The following is a 25678-nucleotide window of genomic DNA, read 5'->3' as shown; positions in this document are numbered from 1 at the left end:
ATTTGAAGGGTGGGAGAGAGTTCCGCTGAAAGTGATTCGGTTGATTACAAAGTTTAAAGGTCAGGAGATTACAAACAGGTGTAAGGGCTGAAATAAGTATGTTTGTTTACTAAAGGGGAATTCTGATAAGGAGTCCTTTTTCTGAGACTGTGTGGCAAAGGGCTGGCTCATCTTCCTTGGTGCAAAGGAGCTGCACATATCAGTTGTGTTTTGCACGTCTCTGTTGATTAGAGCGGCGCTCACATATTTCCTCTCTTTTATCTGAGAGAATTTAGCGGCAGCTCTCTGCGTATTTGAAGCTAATGAACTGGAAACGTGTCAGTTCTGTCCTAGAGCCTATCAGCTCATGGAACTGTCTATGCAATAGATGTGGTATCCTTGTTGGTCTGTTCTGCTGAAGCATTTCACAGTTCAAGGATTTCTCCCCCACTGGGCATTGCTTTCATGTTCAAAGAAGAAACACCTGAACGCAGCGGGTGACCTGAGAGTGGAATGCTGCTCTTAGCTTTTGAATTTCCTGGCCTCCTTTGTGATTCTGGCTTCAGTGTTTATTCTTGGAATGTTATCATTACTGAACTCTGTGCTTGCAAATCATAGTAAAGGAAATTTAGTGAATAGCATATGTTCCAGGCAAATGAGAGATTATCCTCACAACTGATGTTTAGTCCATCCTTGTAAAAGAGAAATCGTTGGAAGCTGTTGTAGAATATCTTGCTGTATCTCGTGTAGGAGATTCAGTGCCTGGATTCTGTACAACTGTAAATGTGTGTTTCAATTTACAATGTTCCTCATTTGCCAACACAGATGGCTGGGGGAACCCTTAGTTGGGGGAACCCTTTCAGCACTAAACTAGCCTGATGGAAAATGTGTATGGCCTCCCAGAAATGTACAAAGGTTTCTCAAGATCTCCTATATACCTAGGTACAAAATCCAGTTCATTTTTGCCACCCTAATTATACATATATTATCTAGTATTTTGTATTGATGAGATCGGAAAAAGCATTATGATGCCTTCATCCATGTTGTTTCAATTTCCTGCTGTATATATTATGTTGTTTGTAAATACACGTTTCTATTTTAGTTGAAGCTTTTAAACTGTTTGCTAGCCACCCTGGAGATAACTTACTGTTGAATGTTAACACACCCACATATAATTTTAAAGTGGAAATTATTTTTATTGTAGACATTTGTCAATATTTATATAACACCTTTGCAAAACTTATCTCTGCAGAAATTGCCTTACAGCATGTTTCAATGTTTTTTCGGTCGGAACCAAAGTGGGAAGTGGTAGAACCATTAAAGGATATTGGTAAGAACTTTAGTTATATATCACAAACATCAGAATGTGTTGTTGCTCTGTCCAACTCTGCATTATGTTTTGTGTTCTGATCTAGATTGTTTTGTAAGCAAGTATAGGGGGCAAACATTTATGCAGTTGCTGATTGTGAGAATCAAGATTCTGCTGTCATTCTACTTATCTTATAGAGCCCTACTGCAGGTGTGTGGGCTCCAGTCCACCTCTGGACTGCAGCAGGGCACAAAGAGTTTAAATCCCCTACTTTTCTCCCCTCCCTACTCCCACCAAGCAGTGTCCTGATCTATAAAACAAACAGTTACAAATTGCTAATTAGAAGAATGTTTTTGTTTCTAGCTTGGTCCTCAGTTAGAGGTTCTTTCCAGTCTTGAGATCCTAGACCTGGAAATTCCAAGTGCTTGATTGGGTCCTTTACACATACTGTGTTACTGAATGTTAAACTTTGCACCATATCTTAAAACAATAGTTCTCCTACTCTGTATCTTGGAATGTTGGGTGTACAGTCAGAATCTTGCAATCTCACTGTGACTGGCGTACAAAAATTAAAATGTTTTTTTGAATGCTAGTACTGTAAAATACACATTTTGATCAGTTATATGGTTTTTCTTAGGCTGGAGGATACGAAAGAAGTATTTCTTAATGAAGATTAAGAATCAACCAAAGGAGCGACTAGTGCTAAGTTGGGTAAGTTTCTTTTATGTGTATGGGGGACATTATCTCTTACTAGAATTGCAACATTGATTTCTTCCTTTTTTCCTTATATGCATAAGAGTCGTTTTAAAAAGAAAACTCTGAGTAGTATATCTGAAGTTATGCAACTACTGTGCTATTGTAAAGAATTTAGAGATGACCTTGGGGAAAATATGAAAGAGTAGTTAAGAAGGGACTTGGAGAACAATTACACAGTCCAGAGAGCCAAGCAAACATGAGAAAGAAACCCAAAACAGTTCCGCTTTGATTTTCTTTAGTGTAAGATGGAGGAGAAACTAGGATAGGTTTTCAAGATTCTGTTATTATATCCTATAAAGTAACATTCTTGGAATCCCTGCATGTCAGTTACTTGACCTGGCTTATCTTGAAAGGCTGACTTTTGTAAGATGATATTAATTGGCAGAGAGGATAGATCACTTAGAGAACAAATTCAGACAATTTATAGTTTGTACAGATTTGCTAAAACAGTGTTATAAGAAAACCTGCAGTAATAGATACCATTTGTTTACTATAAAGACAAAAAAAAATGCAATCCTGACATTATGAATGAGGAAAGGAAAGATACTGTATTGTGTTGATTGTTGATGATGCAATAGGTTTCTGTTGCTAAACTGTGAAAGCAGTTTGAGAAATGGAAAGCAAGGGCTAAAGAGGATATGTTAGCTGGTTCCTTTTCTTTCCAGAATACTTACGGAATATTTGACTCTCCAATCTTTACAAATACTTTATGCAGCATATGAACCCTGAACAGCGTGACGTTTTCAGTTGCATGGGTTCATTCATAGAAGTATTCTCTTTCAGAGCCACTTAAAGCTGCATCTGTGCCAAGCAGAATTGCTTTTCCTGTCTTGTCCAGTTGCATTTGCTAAGGGGGGAGAGAATGGGATTTATGTCATCATTTTGTCCGCTTTCATATATCTCAGAGTTTCTGTACTATAAGGGAAAAGCATACTAAACCATTTTTTAAAGAATGGAAGTATTTGGAGTGAATCAAAGTCCATTTCTGAATGACATCAAAAGCAAAGATTTAAATCCAGTAACATTTTTACACACTGCATCATTTAGTAATTATTATATTTTTAGGCTGACCTAGGCCCAGATAAATACTTATCTGACAGAGATCTTCAGTGTGCTGTCAAGCTTCTTTCTTCATGTTCTGTGAGTAGATAATTAACTTTAAAACAAACAAATATGTTCTTATGCATAGAGTACATAGAGATCAACAGTGAAGACTTGTCCATGATTCATCTTGATTTCAGATTCTGGCCTATAGATTACCATCTGAGTTAATTTATGAAGAGGGGACACTGATCTTCAGGGGACACACTTGTATATAACAGCTCCCCTGTTTGTGAATGACAGCTCTCTTGTCCCTGTCTCCCTCTCTTCCGTTTGCAGATTTCCACTAGATTCAAAACAAACTAGAGGCTGAAGTTGTATTTCTAATTCACATCTATAATTTGGCTAGCCAGGGTTTCTATATGTTGCAAGCCAAACTCAGCAAAAGTTTACTAAAGCTTACTTGAAGTATATCTTGAATTGTCATCCTGTGCACTCCAGTGTGGGACTAAGTCCCATTTAAGTTGCAGAGGGGTGGGGGAGGGCTTTATGTAAATATGTATACTATGACGGTAATGTTAGTTCGTTGTCAGGCCCACCCCAAGAACGACAACAAGGCAGTCCAGTCCAGTATAGTTCCTTTATTAGCTTGCACCTAATAGACAGAATCTCGCCAGACTAAACCTATGCTAAAGCAACTGGTGGCTATACCCTGTGGGACTGCAGGGAGGGGCCAGTCTCAGCTTCTTCATTTGTTTTCTTCTCTTGACAGCATCCTTATATTTACAAAGTCACTTTTGCCACAGCCAGTGAATCTTCTGCACTAGTAATTAGACACTTCAGTGAAAAAGGAACTTTGAAAGACCTTATTTATAAGGTAATGTAAATAACATGAGTTTAGTTATGTATTTCATTGGTTTAATTGATTGAGAGTATAGCTTAACTAATGAATTTGTTTTTTGCCATCATTTGTTCTTCGTTTTTATCATTGTAGTATTCTATTATTCTCTGTGTTTGTATTTGCAAACCACCCAGAGTTGCTGGAAGACATAAACATTTAATAAATAAATAAATAAATATTATTTAAAAGTAATTATTCTGTTATGTGGGCAATAAATACACATAAATTCCGTCCCCCTCTTTATGGCAAGCACCCTGTGGAATTTCAGCTCTCAGCATTCCTTATCCTTGGTAATGCTTCAGCTGCCATTATCAGATACAAAAATATTGGCAGCTTCTGATCCATTAGTGTGTGTGTATACACACACACATATACATATACATAACATTGAGATGGCAAGTACCATAGTAAGAGACATTTTATCTTTTATCCAAGAGAGAAGTTCCACATCTAATATTGCCTCTGTTATTACACTGGTGTCTAAACCAAAGAAAGTTTCTATGTGTCTTTTGTTTCAGAAGTCTTATTTAATATACAAATAAAACTTACATTTCTGTGATACCCAGAGAATTTCAGTGATTGAATTAATTAATGATCAACCATATTGAAATAGTTAAAGAAACCATACTTAGCTGATATATGTCAACTCTTGAATCTTTTAGCTGCTATAAGCAATAAGATCTTTTTTGATATTTGACACTAGTAACCATAGCAAGGACTTATTTTAAAAGGCAAAACCAAAAGATCCGTTTCTGAAGAAGTACTGCAACCCGAAGAAAATTCAAGGTCTTGAACTTCAGCAAATTAAAACATTTGGCAGACAAATATTAGAGGTAAAAAAGGTTTAATTCTCTTAATTAATTTTGGTATGGCATCCAGACATGATCGCTTGAAAGGTCAGAAAAATTATGTCTGTCTAAGGACAATATCAGGTGTACCAAAAGCCCAATTTCACTGCGCCATTTTAACATACAAATTAAAAATACAACTTTTGTGTCTAAAATCCTTTTTTTCCCCCAGAGCAGCTCCTTAGAGAATTTTGTCCCTTCTTATTATACTTAGGATGAAAAAAAGCATTTGAAGAAATAGCACTAGATCCTTGTCTAGGTCATCTGATATATCTTACATACAGACATAACCCTAACCAAACAATTCAAAAGGCAGATATGCCATTTGGGGAATAGTATGGCTTTAGAGGGAGAGAACATATCATGCTATAGATAATATGAAATGAAACTGTGATATACTATCTGAGTGTTAAAGGAAAGGGTATTCAATATGAGAACACCATCATAAGAGGTTGTAAACCAGGAGAAAACTGCTCGGTGATGAGTGAATGGCAACTGAACTTGTCATAGGATGGAAAACTCTAATGGATGTCTTGATTATGTGACGGGTGGGATATATCTATGGCAGAATACTATAGATCTTATGATGGAAGTTCATTTTCTGATTCAAACTGAAATATTTTTTGTGTTTGGTCTTCTAGGTCTTAAAGTTCTTGCATGAGAAAGGATTTCCATATGGGCACCTTCATGCTTCCAATGTAGTGTTGGAAGGGGACACGTGTAGGTTACTGGATTTGGAGAATTCACTGCTGGGTCTCCCGTCCTTTTATCGATCGTATTTTACACAATTCCGTAAAATTAATGTACGTTGAAGCAAATATTTTTGCAGATAGGAATTCATTTTAAATGTGATACATTGCAGTAGTCTTTTTTTTAAAAAAAGCAAAAAGCCTAATGTTGTAAGAAAGTAATTTAATCAAAGAAGCATACAGAAGTGTGAATTGACTGATATATTATGCTTCTCTAGAGTAGTGTACCTAATCATGTTCACTGGCTCCTATGACCAGTGAGTTCAAGTGGGCCTATTGAGTACTTAACAAGAACACTAGATAAAGTGCAAAATAGGTCATATATTTCTGGCCTTTTGTATTCAAAATGTATAGCTCATCTTTCAGTTTAGGAAGAAAAAGAACAAGAAATAGAGGGATGGCAATACAAAAGACAACTAGAAGCAGCAGAGGAGGACTATTATCTAACTCTGAAATGCAGTTTTATGTTCCTGTTTTTTCCAGATTAATCTAGTGCTAAGAAACACATGGTTACAATTCATTTGCTGCAGAAATACCAGTTGTCTTTTCCTAAAGATGTAGTTATGCAGAACTTATTAAAACCTATAGCCCAAAGGCCATATAATTTGGAAAGATACATTTAATTTCTATCTTAGCATAATCAGTTTTTGGAGCATGATCCACAATACATAATTCGGGTGGGAGGTGCAATTTTTGTGTTTCAAAGCTGTGCATCCTAGTATTATGCTCTTAAGGATAATAACAGTTTGGGGAGGATTTTTTTTTTAAGTAACTGGGAAAGGCTTTCTAGCTCTGTCATAATGCTAATCCTAAAATCACCTGTTTTTGTGTAAGAGTTCTGCCTCCAGAGAGATAGAGGTTATCATTTAAATATCTTGAATTGGACTTCATTTTTTAATTAAAAGCCTTGTTAAACAAACTGTGCAAAAATGTTTAAAAGTTCTTTTGTGGCTTAGTTTGAGTTTTTTAAGAGCTAGCGGAGGCTCCTAAACATATGTGAGTCTTCTTACAGTGTACTATAGTTCTGTATTCCTATTTATAGGATTTATAATATGGTGGTCCACCAGAAATAGTGCTCAAAGCAACTAGCAATATATTTTTAAAGATGATGATGATAATAACCATAAATTGAGTTGTTAAAACTCATTAAAAGTATACATTTCATTTAATCAATTAAAATTCATTTCAGTTGACAAACCATAAATACCAAATGCCTACAGGAATAGGAACATTTTTGCAGGATTTAGTCCTTTGGTAGGAAATTGGATTTTGTAAGCCACCTAGAATCTGCTGGAATGGGCAGCCATAACAAATGTAAATAAATAAAAAATTCCAAAATCTGGCATAGTCCCCCAGAAGGCCATCTTCTTGTGTTTCCATCAAGCATTCCTCCAAGGATGAGACTAGAAAAAGGACACTTCCCAAGTATCTTCCATCCCTGTTTTAATAGAACTTTGCTCTAGATAAGCGCATGTGTATTGATGGTTACCCATTTATACTTTGATCACTTTTTCCACACCTATTGTGTGTTAAATGTTCAGCATCACTCATCCAAACTGAGAACGGGGGCGCAATAATAATGTTATATTGTCAAATACTCTACCAAGTGTATTTTGTTTTCATTCTTTGTAGACTTTAGAAGCTATAGATGTACACTGCTTTGGACACTTGCTGTATGAAATGACATATGGGAGACCCCCAGATTCTGTTCCAGTGGATAGCTTCCCTCCTGCACCATCCATGTCTGTAGGTCAGTGAATAACTTGGATAAATGCTCATCTTGTTTTAAACATAAATTTGGATTATTCATATAATTTTAATCCATAAATTAAGACTAAGATAAAAGCCAAAGCGCATGAGAGGAGACACTTCTCCTGACGGATAGAATCCTCAAGGGAGCATTCCATGCTCTATATCCAAGAATGCTTAGGCTATATGGATATTTCTCTGTAATGAAAAGCTAGACTTTTGGGCTGGTGGTAGAAGATGTGTTGAGGAACCCCCAGTTCCCTTCCAATATGTGATTGTAGCATGTATCAGTATACAATTAAGTTATCTTATGCTAGTTTAAAAGACAATAAAGCAGTTGTTTTTCAGGAGTGCCAAATTTGTAATCTGATTTTTAAAAGATACTGTAAGGTCTATATGTGTATGGTGCGTTATGTCCACCTTTGTATTAGAACATCTGTTTTCCTCCTCTCTTCTCTTTTAAGTGACTGTTTTAGAATCGATTATTTCTCCTGAGGCTATGAAGAATGGTATGCCAACTGTCTCCAGGCTCCTACAAATGCCGTAAGTCTTTAGTGATAAAGTAGAGCGCAGTGCAAAGTAGAGATCCTGAGAACTGACTTGAAAAAGGCCACTTTGGAATGAATCAAACATCTAAACAGAATATACAGCAATTATGAGTTTTATGAAATACTGCTTAAATGGCCCTCTTGGTTTGGAGGTCTCATGGCTAGTTATTCTGTGAAGCAGCTTCCTCCCTATCTATTAGCAGCCGTTGGTATAGATGTCTTTAAGTCCTAAAGATCTTGGAACTTAAAGCCTTAAAGCAACACTTCTTCATATATCCATCCATGCTTTAAGATCTTTCTTTGAGAACTTCAACAACAACAAATTGTACAATGAAATAATGAGTTTTCTCTTATGAGAAGCTTTTCCTAAAGAGGCTTGCCTACAGTCTTTAGAGGAGTAGCCAAAAGTACTCTTAGCTATTAAGATACTTGAATTTTGTTGTAAATGTTGTAGTTTTATACATTTTTATCTTTATTATTGCATTTGTATGATGATACAACTGGCAGTTGCTGCCCTGACTTTCAAAATGAGTACTAAATAAATGACTGAATAGCTGTTTTAAATGAATGCATTTTCAACAATGTTATTATAGACTTTGACTGAAGCTGATTTACCCAGCAGGTTAAACAAAACCATGTACCTGCATTTCCTGTAAGTTTGTGCAAAAGGACATAAGGAACAGTTTAAATCCAAGTGCAAATAGCAGGCTTGGTATGGCTCTGCTTTCTTCCTAGGTGACTGATTTTTTTTTTATTTTTCCCTTAGGCTATTCAGTGATGTTCTCCTAACAACTTCAGAAAAAACACAGTTTAAGGTACAGTTGAATGATATTATTTGGTTTGGGAGTACGTTTTATCTAGCAGTGCTCCACGCATTATACAATCCCTAGCACATTGCCATCACTCCACCGATTGTTCTAGGTCCTCATGTAATTTTAGGTCACTCCCGTATTAGAGTTCTGTATCTGCTTAAAAGTAGATTTAGCATGCAAGAAAGTAAAGTATAGCAATGCTATAGAGCTAAACTGATTTAATTCTAGCTCAGTTGCTGTATGCTCTTTCATTTCCCCAACGGTTTCTTCCTCCATCAAAATCAGTCTTCATTTTCTGTTTTAATTTTAACTATCCTTTGTTCTCTTTGAGAACATTCTTTGAAACTATCTTTTCTCTTTGTACGCTTTATACAATATTTTTCGGTCATCTTTTTCCATCATTCTCTTATGTGCTTTTTTCTCACCAGTTTCTCCCACTTTATCGTTTCCTCCCATATCCTTTTGTATATTTCCTATTAGCATAACTTCACACCTTCTGTGGCATTCTGTAAAAAGTTCTTTTCATTGTGTCCCCTGAAGTTTTCACATCCTGTTTCCATTCATTCTGATGGGAGAGAAATTTATCTTCTGATACTTTTTCATACAAGACTTGTACTTCCACTTCCTTCAGTTTTTCTACCTTCACTTTTTCACTGTTTTTCCCATGTTTTCCTTAACGCCTGCTCCTAAAGCTGTCAAGAAATGGTGTGTCCCACAAAACCTCTCATCACACTTGTGTCCTCTACTAAATCTCTCATGTATTGAAAACAGACAGACCTCTTTCTAAATCATTCCTCTCACTCATTTTGGGGTTTCCAAATGGCCTAATCGCCTTTTCACTTCTTTCATACTCATTCTCATTCATTCATGTCACCTAGCAGAAAAGCTTTTTCCCTGGATCATATTTATTCAGAATGATGCACATTTTTTCTAAAACTCATATCTGGTTCTTCCATTCACTAGAGTGTAACATGCAAGCATCACCTCTCTGATTTCCTACTGTGTCCACAACCTTGGTGATTCATGCTTTCTAAGATACATATTAACCTTTTTATTTTTAATTAAACCTACACTTTTACTTTCTTGCATGAATTCATCAACTCTGCAGCACAGGAGCACATTCAGATCTATTGCATCCTCCCCCTCTTTTAGCTTCACAGAGACCCAACATATCTGTTTTTCTTTCTTTCATGTGATAATTCATGCTCTTTACAATTTGCTTCTCTTACTTTCCAAGTTGCAATATGCTATGTGGCATGATCATCATGAGATTGGCCCATAGGTATTGAATGCTAGTACCCATTGTGGCTTTGGTTAATTGAGGCTTTCACATAAAACTTTTCTGTAAGACAGAGAAGGTATAGAATGGAATAAACACCAACTTTACTCACAGCAAAAGTTACTATTTCTGAACTCTTTAATAAACTTAACTGATTCTTCTGTTTACTTCAGTGAAATCTTTTCCCCACTCCCATATTTAGTGCTTCTGCTTCTGCTCTCATTTCTCCATTCTTTGTGGAGAGAAAATCCTGCTTTGTATTACATTAATCAGAATAAATAGGAGGATTTGCTTCTTTCACAAAGATGAGCCTTTTTTTTTTTTTGCCACATTGCTTCATTAGACTATTAACTAACATCTGCCCATCCCATCAGATCTGGCAGAGAAGGCATGCCATGGGTCCCGTCTGCCAGAGAATTCCATTTGGCAGGTCCCAGGAGGTGGGCCTTCTCTGCTGTGGCGCCTGCCTTGTGGAATCTTCTCCCCGTGGAAGTGAGATTAGCTCCATCCCTCTTAACATTCTTCAAATCCCTCAAGACCTGGCTATGTGATCAGGCCTGGGGGTCCCAGGGGACCAGAGAGATCTTGCGATGGCTCCCTTATTTTATCCCCTCCTGTTTTGTGTGTTTTTATAATTTTTTATTTCTAATTGTTTTTATATATTTTTAATTGTTGTACACTGCCCAGAGTCACTTTGCATGAGACAGGTGGCTATATAAATACGATAAATAAATAAACTAACTAACTAAGTAACTAACATGAAAATGTCCATATAGGCGTCAGGTTCTATGATCGTGGTTTTGAAAACTTTTCTCTTATTTATCAGATTCCAGCCAAGTTAAAAGAAGCTTTAAAGATTGCCAAAGAATGTATAGAGAAGAGACTAATAGAAGAACAGAAACTGGTAACTTATAAACTTTATTCTGTGGTTCCATAATTAAATTTGTGATATGCTGTAAATAATAAGCACAGAAAATAATATGTGAAAATGACTGCCTGTGCTTTCATTGAGAGGCCTCTCCTCTACTTAATGAAACAATGACAGGTGCATTTGACGACTGTCCTTAAAGATTCAACCATTTGATAAAGAGAATCCTGTGATTACAAAAGTCATTTTAGGAAGGAAAGTACCAAAACAGATTTAAAGTAAACATTGGGGATTTGTATTTTTTTTAATGTAACATGCTTTTTCCATTGAAAGATTCATCAGCACAGAAGATTGACAAGAGCTCAGTCACATCATGGTTCAGAAGAGGAGAAAAAAAGGAGGAAAATCTTGGCACGGAAAGTAAGCACCAGCACAATTTAAAATAAATGCAGCATATTTCCAACCAGTTTTTCCATTATATTTTCTTATCAAATATTTCAACAACCATGAACTACTATGTTAACTCTTCCCTTAAACAATTTGGGGTAGCAGGTTTGGAAGGTAAATTTCTTTCCTTCCAAAATCTTTGTAAAATCTTATGAAGAAAGCCATATAATGATTTTTTGTGATAACCTGGAATTTAACTGTAGCTCTTCCTCATTGACTTTAGTGGTACCTTGCAATAATCCTATTTTAAACTTGAGATAAAGCTGTATTTCCGCTTTGTGCAGAATTCTCATTAAAAGATATGCATTCGGTTTTGAAATGGCAACTCTCAGAATGTATTGATCATCTGATAATGTGACGTACTTCGTTATTCTGAGTCAGATAGTTGTTATTCCTAGAGAGAGTTTCCCATGAAAAAATCCATGTGAAGGGACATCTGTCCCTCCTTCACATTACCTGCATGTGGAAACTATGAATTTCTGTTACCAAATGTAATGATATGGGAAGATTCAGACTCCAGGTTTCAGTGCAGCCTCAGTACTGATGAACTGCAACTGCAGTTAAACTTTGAAGATGGTATCTCTTTACTATTCATAGTCTGCAAACCATACTGAATTGCCACGTGTACAGTAAATGCTAATAGGGTTGACATATAGAATGGCAAGCCAGGTTGAAATCAAGGATGGTTCCCACTCCTCGTGCTACCAATCAAAAGATATGTGTCTTTACTTTTCTTTCACACTTTTCTTTCTGGTAAGAAAGAAGGGAGAAAAAAATGGATAGAAAACAAGGAAGGGCCACAAGTGGAAGACAGTTTAATGATCACTCTTAGGAAAGTTCTATGCAGGAAATGAAGTTGTGTGATAAAATCTTGTCTGGTAGCAATCTGGTGAATAGGAGGTGTATGAACAGCAGTTTACCAAGCAGATGGAAACTAATGAGCCTTTTCTTTTCTTTCTGCTGTTTGAAGAAATCTAAACGGTCAGCCTTTGAGAGTGGAGAAGATCAGTCAATGAAATACAGCAACTCAAACAATTCAGGTAACTAAGTATGCTTTTCCTGTGATGCATGGCACTGAAGTAAACTTTTTTGTCATGGGGCCTGCAGGGTCTGAGGGGGCTTTGCTGTTATTCAGGTTGTGGATTGGGGAAGCTTTCTTCATGATGGTAACTCTGATATTTAGGATCTCAAGGTGGTAACTCTTTCTTATTATGAAAATAAAGAGCAGTGCTGATTTGCCAGGACCACCTTCCCAAAAAAGCATTATCTCCTCCACTAGTTCCCATGGCATTGTGCTCTGCTTGGCATAAGCTTGATAAATTATTCAGTTGAGATCGCGTACATCACTTCTAATGGTTGGAACACTGGCGTGTGCATGTGCAAAGTTTAATCCCTGTTATAACAACTGACTTGGGCAACTTAACTCTTTGAGGCCAAGAGGTAAGCTGCTGTGAGCCACGGCAGGGGAAAAGCAGCTACTATAAATATGTTTTAGTGATCATGTTTCCAATCCCACAGCTGCTATGCAGAACTGTGAAGACTGGATTGGATGAAATGTGAAAGATGCAGGAATAATGAATAAGCCAATTTGATCAGAAGAATGGGTTAGGTTAGTTAGGTGCCCTCAACTCTCAGCTTCTGGTGACAGTTGGACAAATGTTTGCCACACTGATAGATTCATATTGCATAAAATCTTTTAATATAATTGGGTTACTGAGGCTCTCTGGGAAATGAAGCTTCAGAAATGATGCCTGGCACACTGGTGGAGAAAAACTAAAAGTGAATCCAACTGAGTACATGCTTGTGTTTGAGCCACATGTTTGAGCCTGCACTGTGGCAACAAGGGAAGCTAAGCAGGTTCACTTCTTTTCCCTTATTTGGAAGTGGCTTGTTAGTGAGTCGTCATAGAGATCTCTTGCCTGGTTGCCATGATTAATTCGCATAGTATTTTGCTGACAAAGTCATTCAGATTTGCTGAAGTCTTGTCTCCTAATGGGCAAAGTCTTTGGCAGTGACTAGGGCACCGTTTTGGCATATTATTGAGGATTCCTTTTGGCCTGTGAACTCTGAAGATATGGATAAGGTACTGTCTACATTGGTCTCTGCCACTTGTACTCTGGATCCCTGTCCATCGTGGCTGCTTCAAGAAGTTCATAGAGATGTGACCACCTGGATCTTGTCAATGCCTCTTTGTAAGAAGCAAAGCTATTAGCAGACTTAAAAGGCTGTGGCACACCCCTTTCTGAAGAGGCCATCCTTGGATCCAGTTATCTGGATATTAGATAACTACTGGCCAGTCTCCAACCTCCCCTTTTTGGGGAAGGTTGTCAAAATAACGGTAGAAGATCAGTTATGCAGCGTCCTAGAAGAACTGGATTATTTGGATCCTTTTTAGTCAGGCCCAGGTATGGGAATCAGTCAGCATCGGTTGTTCACCTGAATGACCTGTATTGAGACCTGGATGGGGTGCCCATCTCATGGTCCTTTTAGACCTAGTCTCAGAAGCCTCCCAGCGGCTCATGATACCATCACCTATTGTCAGCCCTTTGAGGTAAACCAGACTTGAACACCAAAGTCATGAATACCAAAATGCTTTTATGGTAGGGTTACAGTAACAGAATCTTGCAACTCTGAATGTGCCTCCCCCCCCTCCCTGCCTTTATCCTATAGAGAACTAGGGAGGGTCCAGTCTGGGGCACTTTCTCAAATTCCATTCCTGCTTTGGACTCAGATTTCGCTTTTCAGACTGTTGCTTTGGCTGCAGCTCTTTCTCCTGTTCTTCAAGTTATTCTCACAGCCTATACAACTATGATATGCTGTGAACCTTCTGCTGGGATTGGGAATTGGAGATCCTGGATTGGAGGCACTGAGGGAGAAACTATTTGTGGTCCAGCTCTTCTGGGAGATGAGAGAAACTATGGCTGGAAGGTGCTGCTTTTCAGTGGCGGCACCAGTGCTGTGGAATGGTTTCTCATGAAGGTCAGGCTAGCCCCCTCCTTGATGACTTTCAGAGGGTTATTAAAAACTTTTACAGATTTTACATTTTACAATGATGTTTGCTTACTGCACCATCTTTTACTTTTACTTTTTACTGTAATGGTATACGTGGTTGTCACTTTATTTTTTATTTTTATTCTCCCTTTATGTTGTTTGTGTTTTTATTGTGGATGTTTTAATTTCTTCTTTTCTAATCTTGTGCATCGTCAAGAGTTGTGAGATTTCAGTGGGATATAAATTCAACAAATGACTGTATGGAGTCCTTGGAGTTTATCTCTGTGTGCCTGTTGATGGCTGCCTTGTCTGAATACCAAGCTTCCAGGAATTCCCTCACATTTTTGGATTTAGCTTGGTCTAAGATGCTGACAGTTTCCCAGTTGAAACTATGGTTCAGTCTGTCCATGTGTTGTGAGATTAAGGAGTTTTCATCGTGTCTTCTGACTGCTAGTTGGTGTTCATGGATGCGCTCTGCCAGCCTTCTGCCTGTCTGTCCTACATAGTGGTTGTTACAGTCCTTACACTGTATGTTGTAGAAGACTCCTGTTTTTCCTTCTTGGGCTACTGGGTCTTTTAGATGCTTAAGATGTTTTGGAGGGCTTTAGTTGGTTTGTGTGCTACGGAGATGCCATGTGGTTGTAATAGTCTGTTGGTGGTTTTTGAGATGTTTCTGATGTATGGCAGTGTGATCCTTTTCATAGTTGTGTTGTAGTAGGTTGAGTGGTCAGGCACTTTTTGATAAAGTTGTGTGGATATCCATTTTGTTGGAAGATGCTGTGTAGGTGGTCTGTTTCCTTTTTCTGCTGTTCTGGGTTGCTGCAATGTGTTTGTGCTCATTTGGATAATGTTCTTACACAGCTGCTCTTGTGGGAGGTTGGGTTGTTACTTTGGTAATGGAGTACTTGATTAGTGTGGGTTGTCTTCCGATAGACTTCAGTTTCTAATTTGCTGTTGTTTCCTGTGCTGATGACGATATCCAGGAAGGGTAGCGTGTTGTTGTTTTCTTCCTCTGTGGTGAATTTTATTCCTTTGAAGATGTTGTTGATAGTTTCATGTATTTTCTCTAGTTGTTCCTTTTTTATTATAACAAAGGTGTCATCTACATACTGGATCCATACTTTAGGTTGTATATGGGGAAGTGCTATAGTTTCTAGGCATTGCATTACAATCTCTGCTATGAGTCCTGACAGTGGTGATCCCATGGATGTGCCTCTGATTTGTTGGTATATTTGTCCATCAAACTGAAAATAGGTAATGAGGCAGAGGTTGATGAGGTCCATGATTCTGGATATTTCGATCTGGGTGTATTTGGTTAGGTCGTGTGTGTTGTGTAGTACTGCTGTAATGGATTTTTTCGCTAGTTCTGGATTTATGGATGTAAAGAGTGCTGTGACATCAAATGAGACCATGATTTCATCTTCATCTGTGTGTACATCTTTAATTTTCTGGAGGCACTGTAGTGAGGAGTTGATAGAATATTCTGTGAGATGTCCAAGCTTTTTTGTCAGTTCTTTCGCTATGTTGTATATTGGAGTCCCTGGTACAGAAACAATTGGTCGAAGAGGTATGCCAGGCTTGTATATTTCTGGTCGTACATAGAAACGTGGGAGGATGGGTCCACTGCTTTTCATCCGCCACTGTTCTTCTTTTGTGATCTGGCCTTTCTTGGTTAGGTCATTAAGGGTTCTCTTGATTAGGTTGTCTAGTTTCTGTACTGGGCTCGTGTTAACTGGGATGTAGGTTTTTTTGTCCTCTAATAACTTTTTGGCTTTTTGTAAGTATTGTGATTTATCCATAATAACTGTGGTTCGGCCTTTGTCTGCTGGGAGGATGATGATGGTTTTGTCCTTCCTTAGGCTTTTGAGGGCTGCTCTGCCCTCTGCTTTGAGTTGGTGCTGATACTGTGTTCTTCTGATCTGTGATATGATTGTCTGCCTTATGTTTTCTTGGGTCTCTGTGTTAAGTCTCCCAGAGAACAACATCTACACACTATTCAAAAGAGACAATAAAAAGGAAGACAAAAGAGCAGAACATCTCTTCACCAGCAATCATCACCTTGATAAGCAGAGATTAACACCAGAGTTATCACCAGACATAAAATCAGCAGTAAACAATACCCTAATCAAAGAACTACCAGAGGGAAAAAATAAAAAAAAACCCACACACCCCCAACACTGGCAGGGCATGCCATTGTATATAAACAGAGAACAAACCCCACTCCATTCTAGCACTGAAGATGTTACCTAGCAGGGTCACAAAACGTTTGCAAGGAAACAGCCAAGCTCAGAGAACTCCAAGGACTCCACAGCTCAGCCCTGAGCTACACATATTCTCTTCTATTGGAAATGACTGTATGTATGTATTGTATGTATGTACTGTATGGCCCGAAGTCCCTTTTGTATTATTGCTTTGGGAGGTGCTCTTTAGTCTAGATGTCTCTTTCTGCCAAAGAAAATAGATGCTGAAACTGAAATTGCCTTCATGTTAATTGTGAATGTTTCTTATTCAGCAGGGTCTGGGGCAAGTTCCCCTCTGACATCACCTTCCTCTCCTGTTCCTCCTCCTACAGCAGGTGAGTTAAAGAGTCAGTACCTTGCATGCTCTTCTAGCATAGTCTAGCTTCTAATGGACCAGTCTTGTCCTTCATGGGAGATGAAATCTTGGTGGCTTTTGGCTTCTGCAAAAGTGAAACTAAATAAAAAGCTTTTTCTTTTATAATGAAGGGAACGATTACTATATTCTAGTTTACCAGCTTCCACTTATTTCTTGAAGTGTCATTGCTGCATAGTTTGTACTAACCTAATCTGTTTCCCTTGTCAGTTTTAGGAACAATCCATATGCATCATGTTGGGTTGATCAAAATGGGTAATACTTAGCACCATGTGGACTCCATCTGTGTGCTCTGCTTTTGTCCGTCAGCAGCTCCTTTGTGTGCAATAAGACTAATAATTTATTCTCTGTATCAGTAGTACACACACCTGTTGTTTGGCATGTCACCAGAAGATCATCATGGAAAAGAAATAAATCTAGAAACTTGGGCAGTTGGTTTCTAACAAGAGGAAAGGGAGTTTGAAGCTGCTTCTTCCCACAGTGACAACAGCTGTTTCTTGTTCAATAGTTGCATAGTGTAGTGATTAAGAGATTGAACTGTGAATTGGAAAACCTTGTCTGTGCCCTAAGGTAGCTTTAGCAAGACATTTTCTGTTCTTCTTTTGTAATATGGGGATCACAGTTCTGAGCTGTTATACAGAATAGTTTCAAGAAGTACAAAAGATGTTTGAGGCCCTTTAAAGATTCTACAGCTATAGAGAATGCAAGTGGATCTCAGTAAAGAACTGGTCTCTATCCTATGGCATCTCACAGACTGTGTGAGATGCTATGGGATTGTATCTCCTCTTTCAGCACTGCCAGGAAATGTTTTCTGGAAAGCTAGCAAAGACTAAAGAAAGGGTTTTTTTTGTTGTATAGGTGTAAAAGAGCAGTTATACATCTTGCACTGATGAACCCTGAGGTGCCTACAAAGATTCTAGGCCCCTCTGAAAGCAACTCTGGACCTTTGTGTTCCCACAATAATAGCAACGTTGGAAGGCTGAGCTGTTTGTTTTAAAGTTTTAGGTGTAGCTAAAACTGTTCCAAAGTGGAGAGAACACCTGCCTTACCTGTTCTCCCAGCTTTTGAGCACCAGGACCTTTAAGGAAAGGTCTGGCTGGATGGCTTGATTTATTCATTCATTCAATTGATATGGCTGCACATTGGAGGTATGACTCAGGATGGCAAATAGCAAATTAAAAATAACAATAAAAACATTACCAAAAACTGAAACCCATCACATCTGGGGCACCATGCTTATGTATAGAAATAACCTCCTCAGTAGCCCAGACTGAGTGCGAATGAGTGAAGTTGAGAAGAGTTTTCTCAGTTTCCCCTTCTCTTCACTAAAGGGGTCTGCTGAGTTCTGTTCTGTTTCTTCTGTGGTGTGGAGTGGGGCAAGGGTTTTTTTTTGTTATTGCCAGACCCACAGCAGGTCAGTCAGAAGAGCAATTTTTGCCCTTTGTTCTGATAGAAGTAATAATAGTGGATTTCCTTCAAACTGTTTCTGCTGGTTTGAGGAGTAAAAGTGTGGTGGTGTGGAAGCATCCAGAATTAGAATTGAAAGATATATTTTACTGAAGGGATTAGTGATAAAGTAGTGGAATAACCACCCACAGACCAGAGAGAGCTGGCTTAGAGAATGTTTGCAAGTCAGACATCAATAATAATGTGGTATATCAACCACATTATATAGAAAATGCAACTATTACTGTTCTACTAATTGCCTTAATTAGTGCATTGCAGTGAAAAACAATATTGATGTTTTGTTGCAGCTCAAAGACTAGCTGTAGTATTCAAGCTCTGTCCTTGGTATAGTGAATTTTAACTGGAGCTGATTCTGCCTTTATCTAATGTATGAAATGACGACTGAAGATATTTTATGTATATTTCAAAATTTTCTTGTTTTCTTTTGCTTAATGAAAAAAATAATTCCCAATCATATAACAGAAAATGGAGAGGCACAGATAGCTTTCTAAGAAATACTGTATCCTTTTATTATTTCCCAAAGCACAGAAGTTTTAAAGCAAGTGCTTGCTTGCCTTGTTAAGCCACTGATGAGTTGCTTTAGGTTCACTCGCTAAATTTAAGCATTTGGTGCAAAATGCAACACATGTTTTAATTCCCCAAATAAGTGTTTATTCCCACTGCCTGGGAACTCTGTGATCTTGACCATATCAACTTATAACTTAGTGTTGTTGAATTCTAAGAAATCACGTGCAGGATTTGAGTTTGAGAGAAGTTGGCCCTGAGGAAGTCATAGTAAAGTGATTACCAGAGCTTTGTCTGAAGGAAAAGCTGATCAAATGTAAATGCATTGGGCAATGCACTGTACAGTGAATTTGAATTTTAAATATTTTAAAATTGCAACTACCCTTTTAACTCTAATTTTGTGAAATTTATATTCACCTTTAGTGAACAGGCTACATAGGGCCTCAGTCCTTAACATCCTCCTGAAAGTTGTTTGGATCTGTATTGGCCAGTTTGATCTCTATTGGAAGGTTGTTCCCAAGATCTGTATTATAGGTGTCACATGATTCAAGAATTAGAAGCCACTTAGCATATGGGACGCTACATTTTGGGCTAAGTGTAGTTTCCTAGTAGTCTTTAAAGATAATCCCATGTAGAGTATGTTGCAGTCCGGGTGGTTAGGAGGGTGTGGGTTACCATAGCCAGGTCCTCCTGCACCAGGTGAGGCTGCAAATGGCACACCAAAGCTGAGGAAAGGCCCCTCTAACCACAGCTTCTACCTGTTGTGAGTCCAAAAGGGCTCCCAAATCAACCTACTCTTTCAAAAGTAGTGCTTGTCCCATCCAGAGATAACACTTGTGTCAATATAAAATCCTGATGAACAAACAGAATCTTTGTCTTGCTTGAGTTTGGCTTCAGCCTGCTCTCTCCTATCCAGATCCTTACAGGAACTGGGATAAGTTGTTGGTAGCATTGCCCCTACAGCCCTCTGTGGTGATAGAAAGTTGAGGGTCATCTATGTATGGGTGATGCTGCACCTCACACAGTTGGATGACCTCTCCTAGTCGTTTTATATAGGGGAGAAAGGACCTAGCCCTCTGGCACCAGGCTGCATCTCCTCTTCCACTACTACTGACTGAAACTGCCCACTGAGGGAGGAGTAGAAACACATCAGAACAGTGCTTCCAGTCCCCAATCTGTGCAGGTGGCTACTGCATGGATACTGTGATTGATGGTCTAAGAGGTCCAGGAGACATGCACTACACCCACCCACGTCCCGCTAAAGATTATCCAGGAATGCAACTAATGCTGTCTCAGTCCTGTACCCAGGCCTGAACTCTGACTAAAAACAGTCAGATAACCTGCTTCTTCTATAGATATATATAAGCATAGATAATCCACCACCTCAACAACCTTACCCCAAGGTAGAGGTGGAAAACTGGGTGATAATTGTTTAAGATCCTGAGATGTAGGGAAGTCCTCCTCAGATGTGCTGATTACATATGCTAATTTCAATTCTCCTTTTATTTGGTGGTGATTTTTTAAAAAGAAATTAAACACCATTTTTAAAAAGTGTTTTACAAAGAACTAACAATTATACAGAGGCTGGCTATTGTATTACACTGAGTACTTAAGCTGAGTCCTAAGCTCAACTGTTACATTGATTTCAGGAGAATTCTAACACAACTCTTGTTCACATTTTATCAGCAATCTGCCTGCATGCTTTAGTAAGCAATGAAAACTTTCTGCTACTATTATTTGGGGATAATCATTATCCATAATAGAATATTTTCATGCAAGTAGGTTCAGTTAGATGGGGCATAATTGTGAAACTGTGTGACATGAGTGTGTAGAATGAATGTATGTCTTTCTTCTTTCACTGTGGTCCTGAGGAAAATCCTTTTTCTGAAGCTGAAGATTGGTACTGTGAGGAAATCTCCATAACAATAATTAGGACACTTTTCAGCTAGTACTATTTTTGCATTTTTTTATATGTTAAATATCAAGTGGCAGTTTAAAGTTGTCTGGGTTCTACAGTACTTGTGTGCCCCTTATGATGTGTGTGTTTAGGCTTTTGAATCTATATTATTTGCCAAAATAACTGCCCCTGAAGAGTTATACAAATAAAGACAAAGCTAATTTAAATGAAAGACAGGACATAGTACATAGTGCTGTGTACATAGCCTTTGAGTAATAATCTCCAAGTCCTTCAACCATGGAAGAACATTTTCCTATGAAGCTGTATTTTAACTCAGTGATAGAAAACTAACAGAATTGGCCTGGGCATGTCTCACCATGTCCTGCCTAAAAAAATTCAATAGGCAACTTGTTGGTTAAGCCTGCTGACATAGTCTGCTTCAAGACAAATTATATTTTCAGGTTACAGATACAGTGGGGTCATCTTGCATGGTGGCCTGACCACAAAATAAGATATGTATACATTTGTTTAAAAAGTTGCCTTCTCATAAGATTTGTGGAGATTTCACCCAAAGATCTTGTGTAAGAATGCTGAGATTTCAGCCATTATTTTTAATAATTTATTTTTTTTATTTTGGGAGCTGTGTACATTGGCAGGTGGGGTGCATCTCTTGCCTGCCACTGACCTCTATCCTAGTCTGTTTATCTAAATCATTCTCAGCCCTTCTGCTAAGATCATATACCTTTAACCAAGATCTTGGGAAAAGATGTTTGGATGTTCTTGGCTGCAGCTTGAAGACACAGAGTACAACATGTATCATTTGAATATCTTAAAAACCCAAGGGGTCACTGATAAAATTTGTATTGATGGAAATGTGTACTTGAGCAGCTGGGATCAAGGTGAGGTTCTGGATAAGAACTTCTTAAACCCTGCTCTTAATTTATTTCCATGATGGTAAATTGATAATAATATGTGAGTTTTTATGGTTATATGATTTCAGTACATTTAGTTTAGATGCTTGTTTGCACATTTTTCAAGGGATGCATATGAGCGTTGTTTGCTTGTTAGTTTTTAGTCTTAAAACATCTACATGGAAGGAGAGGGTAAAGGAGCATGATTCTACAGAATAAGAAATGACTTTTCACAAATGTCTATCTTGCTTAAATTAGATAAGACTTCAGCTGAAACTTAGCTGCCATCCTGTATATACTTCAAGAGTAAATCCCATTGAACTCAATAATAGGAGTAAGCATATAGATCATACAATATTCATGGTTTTTGGCCTTGGTTGCAAAACTGTTTCTTTTCCCCTCTTCTACTTGTTTCAAGTGGGGTTGAACAAAAGCATTAAGGAAAGACAAATTGGAGAATGAATGAAATAAAGTTTTCTTATGACTAATCCATGACATCTATCCTGGCTCAGCTGCACTGTAGCAATACTTAGGTTCCACGTTTGGTGAAAGTAACATGAATATATCAAGAAATTGCTCTAATGCCTGTGTAAGTTTCTTTGATGCTGTTTGCATTGTAAATTTACCTTGAAACCTAGTGATGGAGGTTAGTCGTGCAGTTAATATGCCATATCTCAGATAATCCTATAATAGATGCATGCTGATTTAGTCTGAGACAACTTGTCTGTGGAAATTGGCTTCTGTCTGTATATTACAAATAAGGTGAGAATATAGAAATAAATGCCAAATGCACAGTTGCTCAGATTAATTCCCACTTGAGTAGAATGAGAATGTGAAGCTGACTGGTGAGGATTAATATTGTTAACAAAGTTAAAAAATGCCAGTCATTAAATTTCAAGCTACCCGGTATCATTGGGATGTTTTATGCAAAGTAAAGTATAGACCTGGACCTCTTTGTGTATTTTTTTTTCCACATTATTTTCCAAAGTAATATTTTCTAGGTTCTTTATTCATGATACATCCTCAAGACATCTTATTTCCAGGACTGAATTGGACAAAACAGGCTATAAGGGTGCAATTCTTGAACTTCTTACACAGTTGACAAATTTGCGGGAGTGTTTCTGCAGTACTCCTGTGGTAATATGTTAACACTATAACTGCAGAGTTCTAAGTTCCCAGCACGGTAGCAGAGCCTACGCTCTGTGTCTAGATGCACTTCTCAGCATCTCCAGTTAGAAGGGCAGAGAAAGACTCAATTTTCTTGAGGCTGCAGGAAAGTGCTGCCCGTCAGAGTGGACAAACTAGGGCAATGTGGACCCATGGTTCAATCACATAGAGTTGTTTCCTAAGTTCACTGCAATTTTTAAAAGAGGTGGGAAGTTTTTGAATGTGTCCAAGTTTACTGTATTTGCCACAACGTGCATGTTTATATCTGTGGATATGACGAATATATCAGCAGACCAGTTCATGCAATCATAGGCAGTCGGCCCTGGGTGCCAGGTTACTTATATTTTTATCTCTCTCCTCTTGTTGTTGAAGATGGTGTCATTGAATACTGGAATACTGACTGTTGTGCTCTTTTTTTTTTGTCCTTCCTTTCTTCTGTCTTCAGTAGAGCATGCGCCATTTTGAACATGAATTCTCGGTAAAGTAATCTGATGTTGATGTCCATTTCTTAAATGATATTTCAGAGTGTGAGAATACCCATACTGAAAGGAAAAATATCATGAGGCATTGATTTAAATTATTTTGCTGAATTATGTTGTTAAAAGCAGAGCATTTTTTTCCCACCACCCTCCCCCTGTTTCTAATGGACGAAAGTTACATCTGCTATTATTAAATCCATCCTTGAAATATTTATTTTTCAAGAAAACATTTTTATTAACTCCTCTTTAGCTTTGTTAGTATTAGGATTATCAAATAGTCAACCAATTTGAAGTAGATGCTCTCTTTAAATAAACATAAATGCACAGTACTATACGCTGCTAGCATTTTAAAGACAATGTTTTCCCCTAGCCAATTCCAAAGTAAAACAGAAGAGGAACTCAGGGAATTACAGTGGAAAAGAAGCTGGAAAAAAAGAACAACCAACTTCCAAAGAAGCGTCTCCTCCAAAATGTCAAACTTGAAAAAGATTAATCCAAAATAACAAAACGTCAAAAATAATGATGGATTATCAGGTTGCAGAGAGAACCTGAGTATGTTTTAGGATTTGAGGTACAAAAGATAAATGGTACCATACCATACTAAAAAGGTATAAACAATTAAATTAAGAAACTTCCATAGTATAGTAGAATGAGAAGGCAATCCTGGGTAAAAAGCCCACTTAACCGTAAGCAGTGTCTCTTAGCCTAACGTAATGCATAAGGGTGTTTCCTATTCCTCCATAGAAGTTAATAGGTTTTATTGGCGATACCATTAGCAAAGAATGACATTGGGAAGTTCCTATCAGCTAAATAAGTTGCTTCATGCAGGAATGCAAGATACTCACTAATTTAGGGATACAGACTAGTAGCATCTTTTTGGCATTGGAAGTATGTCCATCTACTTTAGTCCTACCAATTATGGAACAAATACTAATTTGAGTTTAATGCTTTATTAGATGGAAGCTGAATTGATTGAAGTTTGGAGTTTTTATGAAATAATTGGGCAAATAAATAATTGGGGGGGAGGTGTGCTGTTAAGGAAAATTCTCTCTTTGCATAGAAAAATATTTTAGGTGAAATGGTTCCTAACCAAAAGGAAGGAATGACAGATGACAATGTATTTAGCAGCCTGAGCAATTCATCTACTCACATGAGCATTATGCAATGAGAGAGAAATTCAGGTACTTCCAGCTATCATATTCAAGTAAAAGTGTTGATTGCTGGTATTGCATGAGTTATGTAAGATACTGGGGGGAATATTTTTGCTCTAGGGCTGGGTTTCCACGTGAAGGCAACTGAAAAGGCCTTTTACATCTTGAAAGCAAGAGATGCAATCCTTTTAAGGAAAGAGGAGCACAGCTTTGAAGGAGCTAAACTTCAAACATGGTTTCTGGAATGATAAGGGTTGCTATGGGAAACGGAGCACTATTAGCTTCTGGCATTTTTTGTTTTTTGGGGCTTCTTGAGTTCTCATTTGGTTCAATGATATAGAGGAACATTTAACATTTTACTTTAAAAAAAAAATCACAAAATGTGAGTAAGGATGTGCTGTTCAGTGCTGGTGAAGTCATGGCAACCTTTGTTTCTGATGTAACAGCACTCCATGCACAGTTTGCTAGTGAAATAGTCACATTTGCTAACGGAAAGCATAGCAACAAAATGTCGCTAGAGTAAATAGCTTTGGATCCCTCACAACTCTTCATTTTTCACTTGAAAAAAGCCATTCAGATTTTGGACTGAAAAAAAAATCCTTGGAATAAAATAGATGTCACAATAACTGCATCATGTAACTGAGCATGATGGTAATGTATATAAATTCAGAAAACTACAATTCATTGGACTGTTATAGGTGATCAATATAACTTGGCATTGAATTCCAATTCATTTTTTTTTTAAATTTCTGTCCTGAGCATCTTATATCCTCAGTCAACTTTTATTGCAGCATTTTGCATGAGCATTACCTTCCTTCCAATCTAGTTTAATTTCACTTGTCTTAACAACTCAGAATTCACAGTTTAGTAATTATCAGCAAAAGCTTCACATTTAGAAAGCTTATTTACTGGAAGTTGCATTTCAAAGACCTATTTTTAAAAAGACTGGGTTACTCACCATTCTCAACAGGTTGATCCAATTTGTCTCACGTAACATAAGAGTTCTGCAGCTGGGATGATGTGCCTTAATACAGTACTAATTCACCAGGCCTGCATAAATGTCTCTTGGCAGGACTTGGTCTCTGTATAGTAGGCTGTTTGAAATTTACATGTGATAACAGCTCTATCTGAATGTAGTAAATATAAGTGCAGAAATAAACTCTGGTTTGCAGGCAGTGGCTTAGAGGCTATATTTGGTTCTGCTAAGGACTT

At 37.8% G+C, this 25678-nt stretch overlaps 1 protein-coding gene across 4 annotated transcripts in view; it reads left to right on the top strand.

Annotated features, from left to right (window-relative positions):
- The window catches only part of PXK (PX domain containing serine/threonine kinase like), a 51888-nt gene that overhangs the window by 23257 nt on the left and 2953 nt on the right, over nucleotides 1–25678 (top strand). For 2 of the 4 annotated variants that reach the window (XM_007427401.3, XM_015887929.3), the window contains exons 5-17: nucleotides 1232–1309; nucleotides 1926–1999; nucleotides 3110–3184; nucleotides 3858–3962; nucleotides 4718–4819; nucleotides 5476–5637; nucleotides 7216–7333; nucleotides 7797–7875; nucleotides 8647–8695; nucleotides 10798–10875; nucleotides 11173–11259; nucleotides 12257–12326; nucleotides 16793–16852. In XM_007427401.3, the coding sequence (XP_007427463.1) occupies nucleotides 1232–1309; nucleotides 1926–1999; nucleotides 3110–3184; nucleotides 3858–3962; nucleotides 4718–4819; nucleotides 5476–5637; nucleotides 7216–7333; nucleotides 7797–7875; nucleotides 8647–8695; nucleotides 10798–10875; nucleotides 11173–11259; nucleotides 12257–12326; nucleotides 16793–16852 (1137 nt within the window). Of the gene's footprint in view, nucleotides 1–1231; nucleotides 1310–1925; nucleotides 2000–3109; nucleotides 3185–3857; nucleotides 3963–4717; nucleotides 4820–5475; nucleotides 5638–7215; nucleotides 7334–7796; nucleotides 7876–8646; nucleotides 8696–10797; nucleotides 10876–11172; nucleotides 11260–12256; nucleotides 12327–16789; nucleotides 16853–25678 lie in introns of all 4 variants that reach the window. The other 2 variants (XM_007427400.3, XM_007427399.3) reach the window with 1 other exon arrangement.

This window comes from Python bivittatus, unplaced genomic scaffold (assembly GCF_059951505.1).
Source record: "Python bivittatus isolate LINGU-HERP-01145 unplaced genomic scaffold, Pbiv_v1 ctg000080_np1212, whole genome shotgun sequence".
Taxonomy (NCBI): Eukaryota; Metazoa; Chordata; class Lepidosauria; order Squamata; family Pythonidae; genus Python; species Python bivittatus.
This window is presented reverse-complemented; position numbering and strand designations above follow the sequence as displayed.